At 43.8% G+C, this 17,518-nt stretch overlaps 1 protein-coding gene across 5 annotated transcripts; it reads right to left on the bottom strand.

Moving 5' to 3' along the window:
* Positions 1–1,705: 1,705 nt before the first annotated feature.
* Positions 1,706–15,138, bottom strand: LOC100285746 (glycerol-3-phosphate acyltransferase). 5 transcript variants are annotated; one of them, XM_008645616.2, is made up of 14 exons: positions 14,567–15,138; positions 14,174–14,271; positions 13,995–14,081; positions 13,802–13,899; positions 10,286–10,343; positions 9,757–9,858; positions 9,607–9,668; positions 9,415–9,525; positions 8,919–8,997; positions 8,441–8,560; positions 8,235–8,348; positions 2,634–2,850; positions 2,180–2,329; positions 1,706–2,084 (listed from the first exon to the last, which is right to left on the bottom strand). In XM_008645616.2, exons 1-12 carry the CDS (start codon positions 14,844–14,846, stop codon positions 2,716–2,718), a joined length of 1,344 nt encoding a protein of 447 aa, XP_008643838.1. In that variant the 5' UTR covers positions 14,847–15,138; the 3' UTR covers positions 1,706–2,084; positions 2,180–2,329; positions 2,634–2,715. The 5 variants fall into 5 exon arrangements, with proteins under 5 accessions (XP_008643838.1, XP_035824000.1, XP_008643839.1 ...); XM_035968107.1 differs by having other exon boundaries at positions 2,175–2,329; positions 2,695–2,850; XM_008645617.2 differs by having other exon boundaries at positions 2,695–2,850.
* Positions 15,139–17,518: the final 2,380 nt, after the last annotated feature.

The following is a 17,518-nucleotide window of genomic DNA, read 5'->3' as shown; positions in this document are numbered from 1 at the left end:
TCGACGTGCATCTACGATCAGGAGAGAAGGTCTCCGAAATCCATCGTCTTCGAGATCCTGCACCGAGAGAAATCGAATATGTGACTGCTTGTGAGGCGAATAAGGTTTTTGGAAAACGACTGATCGCGTTCTTCCTAACGATCGTTGCCTCCGTCTTCCCTGCTACTTCACACCGTCATTCAGTATGTCTAAACAGTACGCACCATTGAATCTAATCTTGTACTTTAATTTATATGTTGTTATAGATGTATTATGTGTACTAGCTACTAGCCTATTAGGGAACAACATGCTAGTTTCTTTACTATTAATCATGATTTATATTCATAATTTACTCTAGAAATTGTCTAATTATTCAACAATTTCTTTCCCAATATGTACTTTCTATTATATTTTACTACACCACCTTAAAAGGTACTCCTCCTACATACAAAACGTCTCCAACCATTCAGCTCCCATATATACTATAATTTAGTTATTTAACATTTTTCGATCAGTTTTTGAAGGTTTAAAATATCATAGAAGGTTTGTACTATCATAATACACATTGTTATCAGATTATGGTGCTTCAAAAGGATTAATATCATAAAAAATAAAGTAGTTAAAGAATAGAGAGATTAGAACTCACCTCATATATGGAGAGAGTTTTGGAGAAAGCTGTTGGGCAATAATTTCACCTGCTCCTACGTGGGGTGGGGTGAGGGCGCCATTCGAGGTGGCCTAATATGCGAATAGTAAACAAGTGAACTAGACGGTGTTTGGTTTCCACCTCCTAAACATGAGTGACTAAAATTTAGTCATTTTTAATCTCTAAATTATCAAACAGTACGAGTAAATAAGGATTCTCAAATAGAAATTCTAGAGATTAAAGTTTAGTACCTCAAATTTAGAAATTAAAGTTTAGTCCCTCAAATTGTACAGAAAACATGAGTGCGACGTCTGGTTTCAGTTAAGACCGCCTAATATGATAATGAGACAGAGTAAGTCCACAGTCCACTCTTGATGTGTTCTACTTCTGCATCTTGTCATGCAATTTTATGCGGACCGCGTGCTCCCGACGGTGACGGCCACAGTTACTTTTTATTGCCTGAACGGCTGCACCAGCTTCACTCGCGAAGGAGCGTTTGCGTGGGAATGTTTTTATTCACCGATCATGTCACCTTCGCCCTCCATAGCAATTTAGAGGATGTTTGGTTTCTAAGTAATAATTTATTTTATTTCATTTTAGTCCTTAAATTATTAAATATAAAAACTAAAACTCTATTTTAGTTTATATATTTAACAATTTAGAGACTAAAATAAAATAAAATAGAGTAAATTAGACCTTAGAAAACCAAACACCCCCTGCACGGCTACACTTCCATCACCACGAGAGGACCTCCAAAGTCCAAACAAATAAAAGGGATATAGACTACCGTCCATATGCGCATATAGAATTCTAACCTTTAAATTAGATCAAACAGGTACATGATTGTTAAAAAAACTCTCATCTCTAGCAGGTTCGTTTTATAGAAAACCTCCTGATATTATATACCATCAAATTTTGATTTTAAAAGCCATGATTGTATATGCACATATGCACCAGCGTTTTATGTGCACCGGATAGATGCGGATATCATCTATGAAAGAAATCACTGCAGAGAGTAGTAAGATAGATTCTTTACGCTCCAGCTCCAGACAGGAGCTGCAGGGTGGTCACGGAGCCACGTACTAGAAACACGAGATATTTGCATTGACTTTCAGTGAGTGCATGTACGAAAGAGAGAGGATACATCCAAAGGAATTCAACAAGGGAGGGCCGACTGTGGACATCTCATAACTCCTACCGCATTTATATCTCCAAAAAATGTGGAGCCAACAATGACTCAAGCCTACGTATATACATGATGACGAAACAAGATAAAAAAACGTTTACCACTTCAACTGCACAAATCGACGTCCGGGCAAAAAGGATGCAACCTGATGGATTCCTCGGTGCCCAACCAGCAGCACATTGCTGAGCAACCTGAGGCAGCAGTAACTGCGGATCCGTATGTGCAAAATCGCCAATCACCCTTGACCAACCAACAGTTGCAGACTTCTTAGCGCTACAAAAGCACAGCACACGAGCATTCGATATGGTTCAGCCAGTGCATTCGTAAAGAGAGCGAAACATGTTTTCTCCAAGACTAAGAGACCTTACAGCATCTGCATGACAATAACAGGCTCCACCATGATTGATGAAGTCTAGTGATATCAAAAAGATTTAAGTTCAAGAGTTTCTCCCAGCAAAATTGCACAATGATAGTTCACCTGCTCTTTTGAAAAGGTAACTTCAGTAACGAAACTGGACCTGAATGCAGTAGCAAAATTCGTCTGTTAGCACACCCATCTAAATAGTTAGTGTCAATGAACAAATGTAACATAAACAGATTAACATATAGTAGCAAAATTACTTACTATATAAATGAATCAATTACCATAAGCATAACCTCATGGAATCTACATAGATGGGATTACATGCTACTATGCTATGCGCAACTGTCAGATGGGAAGAAAGGATCACCACTATAGACATTAAGCATGAAAATTACACATAAACACCAGGCAATCTTTTTAAGTATTCAAAATTTCAAGTCATACTTAATGGACCCTACCATACTAGTATTTGTCAAGCAAATAGAAGAACCAGGAAATGAAGTTCAGATCAGGGTCGACCAAAACTGAGAAAGCTAACATTCATCGCCATGGTTGTGACAGTGAGATGACATTGTTTGATACAGCTGCTCCACGATCTCTAAAGATAGCAGATTTGAGCACATTGTACTGGTTAACAACTGAGTTGTACAAGGTATTTGTGAATAGCTCCCTTCCCTGGATGATAAAGAAAAAAGTTGTCACAATCACTAACAAATTTCCAAGGAATATATAAGAGGCCATATCATGTGCAATCTGTTAAGTTTTGCAAGCGAGCAATTACATGATCTGAGCCATCTAATGCATATCTAAAGGCACAATTAGCAGTCACCATTAGATATGCATTAGATGGTTTAGATAATGTAATTGCACGCTTGCACAACTTAACATATTGCACAGAATACAGCCTCATGCCCTCATATATAAGTATATAACAACATTAAACATACAAAGACAAGCTCAGTGAGCAACAAGCTAATAAAACCTTGGAAAAGTAAGGCGCTATTATAAGCTAGTATCATGGAAACTTCTTAATGGAAGTTGGGAAAAACCCTAACCCTAGCTGGGTTGGGAGATGTATTTATAATAAGGGTATCTGGGCCTAGGCCCATTACAGAGGGACGAGACTAAACCCTGATACGGTTCTAACACCCCCCGCAGTCACAACTCTATCCTGTACAGATGTTGAGACTGGACCGAAAGTCGAAGAATACACTCGACGGCAGCCCCTTGGTGAAGATGTCGGCGAACTGGAGCGTTGTGGGAACACTGAGAACTCGAATGTCGCCTGCTGCGACACGCTCCCGGACGAAGTGCAGGTCGATCTCCACATGCTTCGTGCGCTGATGCTGCACGGGATTAGTGGAGAGGTAGATGGCGCTGACGTTGTCGCAGTAGACTAGGGTGGCGCGCTGTAGTGGGCTGTAGAGCTCGTGGAGGAGTTGGCGCATCCAGGTTGCCTCTGCCATGTCGTTGGCCACAGCGCGGTACTCGGCCTCTGCGCTGGAGCGGGAGACGACGGGCTGTCGCTTGGCGGCCCAAGAGACGATGTTGCCGCCCAGGAACACGACATAGCTTGAGGTGGACCGGCGCGTGTCGGAGCAACCGGCCCAGTCAGCGTCGGTGTAGACCACAAGTTCCGATGTCGAGGATGGGCGGAGTAGGAGGCCGTAGTCGAGGGAGCCCCTGAGGTAGCGCAGAATCCGCTTGAGGGCGGTGAGATGAGGCTCCCGTGGTGTGTGCATGTGAAGGCACACCTGCTGAACGGCGTAGGCAAAGTCGGGTCGGGAGAAGGTAAGGTGCTGGAGCGCGCCTGTCAGACTTCGATAAGACGTCGTGTCGGCGACCGGGGGCCGTCGTCCTCGGAGAGCTTCGCCTGAGTGTCAACAAGCGTGGAGCAGGGCTTGCAGTCAGACATGCCAGCCCGCTACAGAATGTCGATGGCGTACTGACGCTGGTGCAGGAGGATACCCTGGGGCCGACGTTCGGCAGTGATGCCGAGGAAGTGATGGAGAGGCCCTAGGTCCTTCATCGCAAACTCCCGCTGGAGGGCGATGATCGTGCGCTGGAGGAGGTCGGCGGTGGATGTTGTGAGCACGGTGTCCTCGCCCCGCCGGTAGATGAAGAGTGATGTGTCCGACTTGGCCTCGATGAAGCGATGGAGGCCAAGTAGGTGGCGAAGCGGCTGTACCAGGCCTGCGGCGCCAGCTTGAGGCCGTAGAGGGAGCGGTTCAGCCGACAGACCAGGTCCGGGTTGGTGGCGTCGACGAAGCCGGTGGGCTGGCTGCAGTAGACAGTCTCCGTCAGAGTGCCATGGAGGAAGGCGTTCTTGACATCGAGCTGGTTTTGTAAGTTAAGCATGACATGAGTACATGACACATGAAAGTTCGGGTATTTCGAGTACCCGATTGTGATACCCGAATTACCCAAAATAAATTCGGGTTTTGTAAGTTGCTACCCGAAATTCCCGAACAAAATTCGGGTTTCGGGTATTTCGGGTTTGGGTATTCCGGTTTCAAGTTTCGGGTTACGGGTTTTTTGCCCAGCCCTACGCATGAGCCCCAGCAAGCTGCTCCGTCTCCACCAGCAGCGACCCGGGTTGTCCCCAGGGCGATCACTGCCGCTCGTATCTGTGGCCAGGTGTATTCACGTCGTCGACCTCCTGCCTCGACGTACTCTTCACCAATAGCCCCAGTGCCTAATGTTGCTGGACCAGCAGCCCTAGCACCCCCTGATGCTCCAGGAACTGCACCAACTGATCTTGTTGGTGCCGTTGCTGCTGAACAAGCAGCCCTGGCACCCCCTAATGCTCTAAAAGCTACACCGTCTGTACCTGCTGGTGTTGTTGTTGTGCCCCCTGTGGTCAACCAACACAGTATGACCACTCGTGGCAAGCGCGGTCTTCGATTCCCAGCTCTGTTTGAAGCTTCAGCACTTTCTCCAGTTCCTCGTAGCTATCGCGCTACCCTGGCCGATCCGCATTGGCGCGCTGCTATGGAACAGGAGTATGCCACTCTTGTTGGAACAACACTTAGGAGCTCGTTCCTCAGCCGCCTCATTCAAATGTTGTGACAGGCAAGTGGATATTCAAGCATAAGTTCAACGCTGATGGCTCCCTTGAACGTTATAAGGCGCGATGGGTTCTTCACGGCTTTACTCAACGCCATGGCATCGACTTCTCTGAGACTTTCAGTCTCGTGGTCAAACCTGCTACAGTCCGGACGGTGCTCTCATTGACTCTTTCACGAGGGTGGCCTATTCATCAGTTGGATGTCAGTAATGCTTTTCTTCACGACACTCTGTCTGAAAGAAGACTCCACTCATCCAGATTATGTATGTCGTTTCAACCAATCCCTTTATGGACTCAAGCAAGCCACCCGTGCATGGTACAGCAGATTCGCCTCTCACCTTCTACAGCTCGGTTTCATTGAGGCCGAGACAGATACGTCCCTATTTGTCTATCACAAGGGTGCAGACATGGCCTATCTTCTTCTGTATATGGATGATATTGTACTCACCGCCTCCTCCCTACCAATACTGCAACGCATCATCAGTGCCCTCAAGCAAGAATTTCCTATGAAGGATCTTGGCAGACTTCACCACTTCCCGGCATGCATGTTCAACACTCCACCTCGGGCATCTATCTTTCCCAGCGCCAGAACATGATTGAGATTCTTGACCTGGCTAGTATGAGTGACTGCAAGCCATGCACTACACCCGTTGATGTGAATCCCAAACTCCCCTCTGATTGCGACCCGGTTTCAGATCCCACTGATTACCGCATTCTAGCAGAAGCTCTTCAGTACCTTACCTTCATCGGTCCAGACCATGGTTTTTAAAGCGGTAAGGCGAGACAAGGCGTTGGACCACCGCCTGGACGCCTAGGCGGCGCCTAGGCGAGGTAGGCGGGCAAGGCGCCTAGGCGTTGGACCTCCGCCTGGACGCCTAGGCGACACCTTAAGAACAGAGGTCCAGACATTGTTTATGTTGTTCAGCAGATCTGCCTTCACATGCATGATCCACGGGAACCACACTTAGATGCCCTCAAGCACATCCTACACTACATCAGAGGCACTTTGCATTTGGGGTTGTTTCTTCAACCAACTTCTCAATCTGAGTTGGTCGTTTACTCTGATGTCGATTGGGCGGGCTGTCCGGAAACTCGCAGATCCACTTCTGGCTATGTTGTCTTCTTCGACGACAACCTGGTCTCATGGTCTTCCAAGCGCCAGAATACTCCAGTGCTGAAGCTGAATATTGTGTTGTTGCCAATGCCGTTAATGAGGCCACCTGGCTCCGACAGCTCTTGACTGAACTGCATGCTCCTTTGTCGAAGACGACTCTGGTCTATTGTGACAATATCAGCTCTGTTTACATGTCATCCAACCCCGTACAACACCAACGCACCAAACATGTGGAGATCGACGTACATTTCGTTCGGGAACATGTTGCTCTTAGCAATGTCTGTGTCCTACATGTACCAACCACTTCCCAGTTTGCCGACATCTTCACCAAAGGCTTGTATAGCAGGCTAGGATAGAGAGAGATTTGGGGAGGAATCCGGGATGAGGACCAATTAGGGTCCTGTTGTTTCTTAGTTTAGGAGGTTTCCTTTTGCCTCACACTCCTTCCCTTTATATGTAACAGCACCCCCTCTCTATCAATACAAGATACAATTCCTACATTCTAGTTTACTCACACTACTAATATCAACTTTCCTAACAGCATAGATGTCCATACATTTCCACCACTTTTAAATCAATTAATGTGCATCGCATTTAGCAATATTAGTTGCCTACGGAAAGAGAACAACATGGTTTTAAAGTCGTCCGACTAATCGCGACTAGTCGCGGTTAGTCGGCCTTATCGCCTGGTAGAGCACGATTAGCATGGACGACTCGATTAGGGCGACTAGGTTACGACTAATCGTCCTAGTCGGCGACTAATCACGATTAGTCGGCCGACTAGGTGCCATGTCCGACTAGCTTGTGCCAAGTTTGGGCCTGTAAAAAAAAGTGTCCTCCTCTGTTATATCATTATATGGGCTGGCGGCCCACAGTCTCCACTCTCCAGTCCACAGTAGAAACAAGCTCTACTGTCTGCCACTGTGCCGCCGCACAGTAGAAAGTTAGAAACCCTAAAACAGTAAAACCCTAAGCCGCCGCCTCTGCCCCCTCTCACACTCTGCTCCATTGCTGCCCTGCGGCCCTGCCCTCTGCTCCGGTGGTCCTCAACTCCGGTGGTCCTCAGCTCCGGTGGCCCTGCCCTCTGCCCTCTGTTGCGCTCGCCTCTGCTCAGATTCGGCGCTCGCCTCTGCTCACTGCTCAACTCCAGCGCTTGCCTCTGCTCACTGCTCTGCTCCGGCAACCGTCTGCACCAATCTGTTCTGAACTTAACCGAAATGAGCACCTCTACAGATGGTAATCTCTGTGTTCTTTTGGTTCTTCAATTGTTCATTTGGTGCTGCACCTCTTGAGTTGTTATTCACACTACAGATGAGACTAGGAGGTGGCGTAATAATGTTCAAGTTATCTATTAGTGGAAACATCCTTGATTTTGATTGCTTGTACTGCTGTCCTGCTAGACAGCTATAGTGTACTGCTGTCGTGCTACAGCTATATTATATATATTATATATATAGGGTCCTGTTATAGGTGGACGACTATAGGACGACTAGGAGTCGACTAGGCTCGACTAATCGAGTAAATCGACGACTAATCGCGATTAGTCACCTTATCGGTGGTCAGGCGACTAGAGTCGACTAGCCGACTTTAAAACCTTGGAGAACAATCAGAGTTGTAGAAGCTTATTTGCTTGTAACACTCAAAATCTATTATCAACCTGACTGCCTGAAATTGAGTTCCATCACCCAACTCCAATGTAAAAGGTACAGGTAAATCAGCTTATAGTGTAGCAAATATTCACACACCAGCTATTTACAGGCACAGTAAGATTGAGGAATGTTGGTTCTTGCTAGTGAATAGCCAATTACCACACAGAAATAGGAGCACAGGAACTATCGAGAAACATGAAAATGTGTACAAATATCATTGAGAACAAACCTCATCAGCATTCTTGGTATGAGCAGTAATGTCTCCATAGTTTATTTCTTCAGTTACTGACAAGCCTGCTCCATGGAAGGATATCACCCTCTGCTCACCAATCTCCTTCTCAACCTATCCAACTCGAAGAGAAAGAAAAAATTTCAAAGGGTTACCACAGCAAGAATACTTAAACAGGTACAATGAGCACTAATGAAGTACAGTACCTGTTGTGGTGGAGGCATAACCTCATAGCACAGCAATGATAGTGGATATATGTGCCCAGGAACACCAGCATGCTCCAGAAGCCTCCTCATATTGTCCACTGCAGATGAATCGAATGGTGCCTGCCCTTGTTTTTGCATGTAGCAGATAAAGTAAACCTAAGGGAACATACTTACAAAAGCAGCGGACTTTTCAAGCATGTCTTAGGTAAAAAAAACAGATCATTCTTGTCAGACACCTCACACCTCTACACTGTTACTGTACCATCTCATTTCATTTGTTTGTTAGGCTATCTCCAGCAGCTTAGAGCTTACCCATCCCCATACTCATATTCAAACTCCACTCTGCGAACAGTTCAGTCTACAGTGCAAAATAGTGTTTTGGGTGTGCTGAACACGGTCTTAGCAATGCAGTTACATTGAAAGAGAAGATGAACTATAATGCATAGCTAAGTCAAAATGGAAAAATAAGACCATTTACCGGGTACCATTCTCCTGATGAGGGATTTGGGCGGTCTCTACCACCACTCGGTGCAATCCAAATTAACTGTGAACCACCACTGTGTAATGTTGTAAGAAGATATGTGAGATCAAGCACAAAACAATAAAAACTGCAAATGAATGATGGTGCACAAAAAGCTTTAAAAATGAGAAGATGTTTTGGCTCACGAGAACAAGAACCAACTTAGCAAATGAGTAATGATGCACAAAAAACTTTAAAAATTTATAGTCACCATCTCATCATATCAAATCTAAGTAATCATCACTGAAGAAGCATCAGAGTTTGATTGGCCACAAAAATGTCGTTTTTCAATTTTTGTGCAAGTGTATAGTTCTTTAATCTTTTACTTGATAATTTGTGCCCTTAGGCACCAGCTTTTGGTACAAGTCATCAAGGAAAACATCAGAGTCAAAGAGACTTAATATTCATACGGAAAAAGAAGTATAGACTAACATGTTATCGTAAGGGAACATACCGTAAAAGCAATGCCATTTCCTTGAGACTTCGAGTATTTGATCTCCTCTTCATCTCAATTAGCTCAGGGAAATCATTCATATGCTTTTTCGAGTACACGCAAATGAGATTTCTGATGAGAGAAAATGCTTAAGTGACATTGATAGAAGCAACATTGTCTCACGTCAAAATATATCTGGGTGAAGAGAAAGACCTTCCCATGCTAAATGGCTTGCAAAGCGGATCGGTAACAACCCTATCGCCAGCAACATAAACCTACATCAGGTGAAAACTTTAAACTGGTTTGATTGGATCAAATAGTTCACTGATAACTTTACAGTGTATAATCAAAGAACAGCCTTACTATGTTTTCACTAATCCAAGGATTGGTTTTTTCAAGAAGCAAGGCAATAATTGCTGGATCTGCTTCTGACTGATGGTTAGACATCAAAACAACATTGTGGCCCTGCGATGACGTACTTCAGTACTATTTTACATAAGAACTTTAGGAAGTATTTATTATAAGAATAAGTGTACCAGGGAAAGTACTGCAACAACCTCATTTCTAACATAAGATGTGTACTAATATGGGAACTACGGACCATGATGTCATTATAACTTATAAGAAACCAGTATTTGCAATTTGAATGTTCCAATAGATATCTCTAAGCAATTCTCAAAACGAAAAACAAATTATCAGTTCTTGATCAGTCCTACAGAGTGATATACACTTTATTTTCATAAAGAATGTTGATATGATCCTCTTCTTCTGAAAAAAAAACCTTGATGGTTTTAACTCACAGTACCATTGTAAGATTTAGTGCTGAAAAGTATACTAGTGAGTGACAATTATTGAATGTAATGTGAACTATGTAAGGAATAGATGAAATGACCTGGTGGAGATTCTCTTCGATATCATGGAAAAGGGAAATGTTGCCAACATAGGAGTTCCTGAGCAGATGAAATGAGGTTAGCAGAAGATAAGGGAACTATTAAGTCTCCTAGCATCCTTTGGTAGTAAATAAACAAAAACATGTTATGACGTTAACAAATAGCCCTATATGCGTTGATGGGAAAGATCAACGAAATGCACTCAAAAAAAGTTGTGCAATGAGAAACAAAAAAGAGGAAACAACTTGTGGATTTTGGTGGGTTGTGGATTACACATGAGCAGTTCCACCCATAACAATTCACATGTCAGTTTCTCTTTTTTGTTTCTACTTGCAATTTTTTGTTCAAGCTCAAATTTTGCATGCACATGATGAATTGTATGTTCTATTCATCCATATTGTTGTTGGTTTTCCATGCACGATTAGAGATCAATATTTTTTCTTGGAGCATCTAAGGTGTTTTTTTGTTAATTGAAGATTCCTCTCTCACTAAACTAACCTATACCTAATATTGGGTAGACCCAGTGTCGGAGGCTCCCAAATAGGTAGGGTTCAGGGAAGGGATAAACCAAGGCAAGCCTTTCCTTGCAAATGTGGAGAGGCTACTTCGAACCCGCGAACTGGTGACTCAATGAGATAGCTCTCACCATTGCACCAGACATGCCCTTCCACATTTTTCAGTCAATTTATTGTATTCGTTTGGTTTTTTCATGCCAAGTTTGTCCCGTTTTCGCCTCTTGCATTCACTTTTTCTTTTGTTCATTAGCAGAGAGTTAGAGACTAACACGAATCGAAGGACTTCCAAATCGCTAATACCAGACGCAAGGGATCCAAATTGAGGCAACCCTACACCAGATCGAGATCAAAACAAGAGCACAAATAAAATTAAGACCAAATTGACACCACCACAGACAACTAGACTGAACCGAATCGAAACATATCAAGACATAAATCAAGGAAGGATGGTGGTGGGCAGAAATCAAATGAGCCAAGACCAAATTACAAACCCCTAGGTTCCCTAATAGGCGAGGACGCGGATCCACCTAGGAGACGACAGGCAGGACTGCTCCATGCTCGAGCAAATAGCGGCAGCCTCCCTCACCAGACATAAGTGAAGACTAACGGCATCATCCTGCAATGAATGGTGTCGGCCTCCCTCAAGTAGAGAGCACCACTGGCCTCCCCCAAGAACAAAGAGCTGAATCGGAGCTCCATTGATGCTCAAGCTGCGCTGGTGCAAGCGGAGCAGTGGGGCGGTGCTAGGAGCAGTAGGCGACGACAACAGAGCGAGGGCAAACACGACATCATGGGACATGACCAAGAGGTGGTAGGAAGCGGAGACAGCCTACCGTAAGCAGAGAAAGGTAGTGGCCTCCTGTGAGCAGACGATGACAATGGCCTCTGCCAGGTACGAGGCGCTGGGTCTAAGCTCCATTGATGCTCGAGCTGTGCTGGTGGAAGTGGAGCAATGGGGCGGCGCCAATGGAGCAGGGGCTGAAGGTGGCATCATGAGATGCAAGCAGGAGGTAGCATTACCGGCGGCAAGAAGCAGCGATGGATAATGTTGTGTGGGAATGCAATGCAGTGAAGGAACAAGAAGACAAGATTGGGATTTTTTTATTCCAGGAGTGAGGCCCAGTTAAGAGCCAATCCGACCTCATACATATAGTGAGCATGGCCTTTAAAATTAATGGACCCCATCTTTAAGGTTGAAGACAGTCAAATACCCAAGCAAATGCCCTCCAATAATTATGTTCGTGTTTGTGTATTTGTTTTCTTGTTTTATTTTCTATCGCTGGATCGTTTAGGTCTAGCATTGTTTTCTATTCTTTTCTCTAGATGTCTCAGCTTTTTATTCAAAAAAGTATTTGATCTGAAATTATATGAGCATGGCCTGTAGAGTTCAATCATAAGAAGACTGTGGAGTTCAATCATAAGCAGTGATTACATATCGTCCGACTAATCGCGGTTAGTCACGATTAGTCGGTCTGATCGGTTGTTAGTGCTCGATAAGAGGTAGCGATTCGATCGGGGTAGCTGATCGTCCTTATCGTCCGCCTAATCGCGATATATAGCGATTAATCGCCGTGTTGGGTGATCAGCCGATAAGCGTTGTGGCAGACTGGCAGTCCAAAAGTCATTTTAGGCTTAAATGCTGTCTGGGGAGTCCAAAGGACGGCCAGTCGGCCAGTCCCTTCAGATGCGGCCTGGAAAGACCAAAGGTCGCCCAGTCCAAAGGACGACAGCTTATCTGTCATTAACAGAAGCTGAGCAGCCTATCTTCTACCTCCAGTCCTCCATTCTCTTCTCCTATCCTTCACTCTTCTTCCGTCGCCTATCTGTCAACAACAGCAGCACTCCGGAGATTAGCAGCTCTTCTGAAGGTATGGACGTTGTGCTGCTTTTGTCTGTTCTTCACTCATCTTTGTTCTCTACTCTACTGGTCTAGTAAGTTGTAAACTTGCAGTTTCATAGTCTTATATAAACTTCTTGTTGTTGTGCTGGTATGGAGTATGGACTATTCAAGTATTGAATAAACTTGTTGCTGTTGTGCTGGTCTAGTAAGCTGGATGTACTGCTGTCTTGGACTTCCAAGTATTGAAATTGAATATTGATATTGCTGTGTTGTTATGGACTATTTAAGTATTTATACTGCTGCAAGTCTCTATACTATATAAGTATATATCTATATATATAGTGTTATATATGACTATATGTCTATATATATGTCCTGGAATACACAGGACGACCAGGGGGACGATTAGGGTCGATCAGGGGCAACTAATCGCTCTGATCGACGCCTAATCGCGACTAATCGCCTAATCACCCAGTGGGATCGATCAGGTGATCTGAAAACTATGATCATAAGAAGAATTAAAATGCATGACACATCATTGAATAAATCTCCAAGCTTTTAATGTTTGTATGAGTTACAGCAAAACACAGCCGATTTGAAGACGAATTGAAACACATGGCATGCTAGTTAAATATTTGAGTCACAAGTCGTATAAGTGACCATGCAATAAAATAACTGACCATGCAATAAACCATGTGCCCGTTGCAATGCACGGACATTTGCTAGTAGTTAAATAAGTAACAAGTGATTGAAGCAAGATGATGTTGATAAAATGGGGCAGAACTTCCAGAGATGAAAACAAAGGTTACACTATAAATTAAGCACATATTATCACCTTCATCTATATTAGAGTCGACGAAATATAAACCTCAACAGTGAACAACATGCTGGAAATATCTAAACAACGAATTTGTTTTATTTGGAAATTACCAATCTGCCATTGTGCTACAGACTACAATAAGTTTGCATGTCATGAAAAGAAAGGAGCCTTCAAACTCTACGGCTCTATGCTCTAGATAATTAATCCACAGCGAAATAAAACAACAAAGGCATGTTATCCACCCCATTCAAAAGAAATGTCTTCCATAAGATGTACAGCAAACTTTGTGTGGATTATTTGAAATTAAAATGCGTACATGTTATCAGGTCAGATTTTGTATTACCTGAAATCTACCAGAGGCCTAATGTAGTTCTGACCAAACATGTAATAGTCGAACGGTTCTCGCAAAGCTTTATGATAAGGTGGAAAGTTAAATGGATTCTGCAAAAGGATGGAGCATGATATTAAAGGTCATCTTGGAAAATAAGTAGAAGTGTCAGAACAAATTGTGAGGGAATTCGGAGTAGATGGTAAACCTGTACATCCAGTAGAACACGATCAAACAAGGTCATCATATTTGAAAGCATGACCTCATATGCATTTGGATCTCCATTTTGCAGAACCTAATAAAGCAAAACATTAACAAGACATGAATCATAACGAGCTGATGATAGCAAATAAAAAATACTGCAAAGATCAGCCCAGCAGTTCTTACCGCATTCCTGTAATTATAATACAGCTCCTCCAGGTTACTGGCAACATCTGCAGGAAGTTTTCCATTATCCAGTTCCTTTCTGATGTGAGAAATGAACTCTGCACGAGTGAATAGGGTAAAAGATAGGTCATCAGTTTCTCTGTATACCAGATGAATTCTATATTAATGTGGCACGTCAGCATGTGAAATCCCTAGGTCCATTCCATGCGACTACGTGAGCAGTTTGGCATAACACTACTTCAACTGGGCAGTTGTGCCTTATCATTAGAGTAGAGACACCAGTAGTAACAGTGGATAGTGACGCAATTGCAGTTATTAGTGCGAAACAACGAAAATATGGCCGACATAAGCGCAAGGAGGCCTGCATTTGGAAAAAGCAGCAGCAAATCAAACCTTCCTCGTCAAGCAGCGACGATGGTCCCACCACCTCCTCGGCGCCCATATAGGAGGCGAGCACAGCGCCCTTGGCCGGGACCCGCGGGCCCCGTCCCCCTCCGGCAGCCCTCCACGCGGCCTTAGCTTCCAGCCGGAGTGTCCCGCGGCGGGACCGTAGGGGCCTCGCCGGCGCGGCAAAGATGGCGTCCCGCGGCGAGGCCAACCAGGGCGACGGCGAAGCGGAGGCGGTGGTGGGGCAGGCGCCCCCTGCGAACGTGACCAGCGGCGGCGCGTGCATGGAGAGGCGGCGGTGGAAGGTTCTAGAAACCTAATCCGAAAACCCTAGTGGGAGTAGCGTCCTGGGGAATAGCGCACGAGTCCAGCTGCGGAGGACGCGGAAGACGGACGGAGACTCGGAGAGGGCGAAGGCGTCGTCGACACGAGATGAATCCTCGGCCCGCTCGCTCACCCCCTGTCCGCTGCTAACAGCAATTTTTCCTCGACTTCTCTGTTTAGTTTTTCTTCAAAAATTAAAATAGAAGGAAAAAATTGTTTATTTGCACACGTACAGAAAAGAAAAGGGATGATATTATCTAGGGCGTTGTGCGCGGGTAGGATTTGTCGATTGAACCTATAGGATGGCGCCACACCTCTTTTTCCTCGATTTTGGCACACACATCGCTGTCCTATGCCCGTCTCTTCATTAAAAAAACCTCATCAGCACGGTTTTTTAGATTTTTTTTGTTGCCTAACAATTAGCTGTTCTGGTATATCTTACAAGTTGCTCGTTTGTCTTTAATTCACAACGGTTTCTATCGTTTCTACGGTGTTTTGTCTCTATGAATTGAAGTTGCAGTCGTCCAAATAGCTGTCTTTAATTCTATGTCCATCTCTTCATTAAAAAAACCTCATAAGTACGGTTTTTTAGATTCTTTTTGTTGCCTAACAATTAGTTGTTCCCGTATAAAAATAGTCTTAGGGTCTGTTTGGTTGGACTGTGGCTGTGGAAAAAGTTGCTGTGGGCTGTGAGCTGTGAAAAAAGTTGTTGTAGGCTGTGAGTTGTTAAAAAGCTAAAAACTGTTTGATGGAAACCACTAAAAGTCGTTAAAAGTTCTTCGATATATGTTTTCACAGTTCGATCCAAAAGCCACTAAAAGCAGGTCCAGGGGTGCTTTCAGTTTTGCACTGCGAGAAAGTCAGCTTTTAGAAAAAGCTGCTTCCTGGATCCAGCCCTTTGGTTGGCTTTTGGCTTTTAGGAGGCAAAAGCCAAAGCCAAAAGCTAAACCAAACACACCCTTACAAGTTGTTCATTTAGCTTTAATTCAAAACCGATTAGATGCGGCCAAAACCCTAAAACGGATTTAGGGTTCAAAACCCGGACGTGAAATAATCACCAAGTGTGCTAGAATCAAGTATCACACATATAATGACTCATGGTACAAAACGAATGTCACATCATTAATATATAACGGAGCTCTGTACAAAATAGTTAAATAATTACATCATACGAAGACAACGATCCAGCAACAAAAGTTTACTAGGAGACGACAGCCTAGACCACTCACGAACTCATCATGGCATCATTCATGTGTCTCATCCTGTGGTACCTGTCCTTGACCTGGGGATGTGAGTACAGCAAGGGTGAGCTCACATACGTTCATCACTCAACAAGTTGTGGGGAATAGTGTGCATGAACTCACCAAAGGTGGGAGCTCATATGAATTGTAAGGCTTACCAAAGAGGTTGGTTAAAGCTAAGCATTGCTTTTAAAGTTGGTTAAAATTGTATTAGCAGTTACTAAGTATAAGTAGATATCAATCCAATTAAATAAGAGATCAAGATCAATAACAACACCCACAGTGCAATGCAAATGACAAATTGAGTTTAATTCCATAAGTTAATCATGTGAGTGTTCGAGCCGCTCATGATCGCGAGCACGGCTGATATACCAGTTTTACACTCTACAGAGGTTGCGCATCTTTACCCACAGGTCGTGTTACCCATTTGCCATGGAGTTGTATGGACCTCATACACCTCTACTAAGGAAGCGATGCAGGGTAGCACTATAACACCTTTCCAAAGTTCCACTAGTTCGAGAAAACCCGTTGTGGATTCAGGAAGAAAGAAGCATAGGAAATCTCTCCCTAACTTTACAGACAGTTCGACCCGAGGACCTCCCTATATTCTAGCAGCGACGCCTCCCCGCTTGCCCCTTCCGGGTAAGGTAATCTCTCCCTAACTTTCCTAATTACTTGGCCAAGGGTGTCCCATTCCACCCTTGTGGTAGCGTTGTTTTCATGGGTGGTTTTCCATGTTCCAATTAACAACGTGTTCTTATCATGAACAATAATTAAACAACAACATAATTGGAACATGATCATAATAAAACATTAGTTTTCGAAAAACCAGGTAGAGCAATAGCAAATCTACCCAATAGTTCATCTGTTTGCAAGGAGGGGGATAAACAATGCTAGGGAAACCTATTAGATCCCATCAAATTAACCTGAGCATGTCACAGTGATTAGCAGCGAACATTATTACGTGAAAAGGAGTGATCAAGGGCACAACTTGCCTTAGACTCGAGATTCCCAGGTACTTCACCAACTTCATCTTCGGGTGACTCGTAACCTCGCTGCTACTCGTAGCAATACATACAAATAGACAAGAAGTATATAAAAATAACAGTACACCAAACATGAGAGAGTAAGAACATTCTACGCGCGCTACAAGATCGTAGGTTCCAGAATCACTAAATTTAGAATTACGATTAGAAAGATATGGTTTTCGAAAGTTTTAGGTAATTAAATAGTAAAAATATATCCTATGTAAATCATGTGAGAAAAATATTAAAAAATTACTAATTCTATTTTAACCTAAGTTATAAGTTGATTAGGGATCATATTTTATTCAAAAGTATACTTGTAGACAAAATAATATCATAACTTTGATTAGCAAGTTTAATCATAAGTT

The sequence above is a fragment of the Zea mays genome, chromosome 5 (assembly GCF_902167145.1).
Source record: "Zea mays cultivar B73 chromosome 5, Zm-B73-REFERENCE-NAM-5.0, whole genome shotgun sequence".
Lineage (NCBI taxonomy): Eukaryota > Viridiplantae > Streptophyta > Magnoliopsida > Poales > Poaceae > Zea > Zea mays.
Note: the sequence above shows the minus strand (reverse complement) of the source record. Positions and strands in the feature narration are given on the sequence as shown.

Bases quoted from the DNA above. Each gene is read 5' to 3' on its own strand.
- LOC100285746 (XM_008645616.2), bottom strand. From the start codon at position 14,846: ATGCACGCGCCGCCGCTGGTCACGTTCGCAGGGGGCGCCTGCCCCACC. The intron at 8,349-8,440 runs GTACTGTACTTC...CGAGTTGGATAG, and splicing joins TTATGCCTCCACCACAACAG to GTTGAGAAGGAGATTGGTGA. The intron at 2,851-8,234 runs GTTTGTTCTCAA...TTTATCATCCAG, and splicing joins ATACCAAGAATGCTGATGAG to GGAAGGGAGCTATTCACAAA.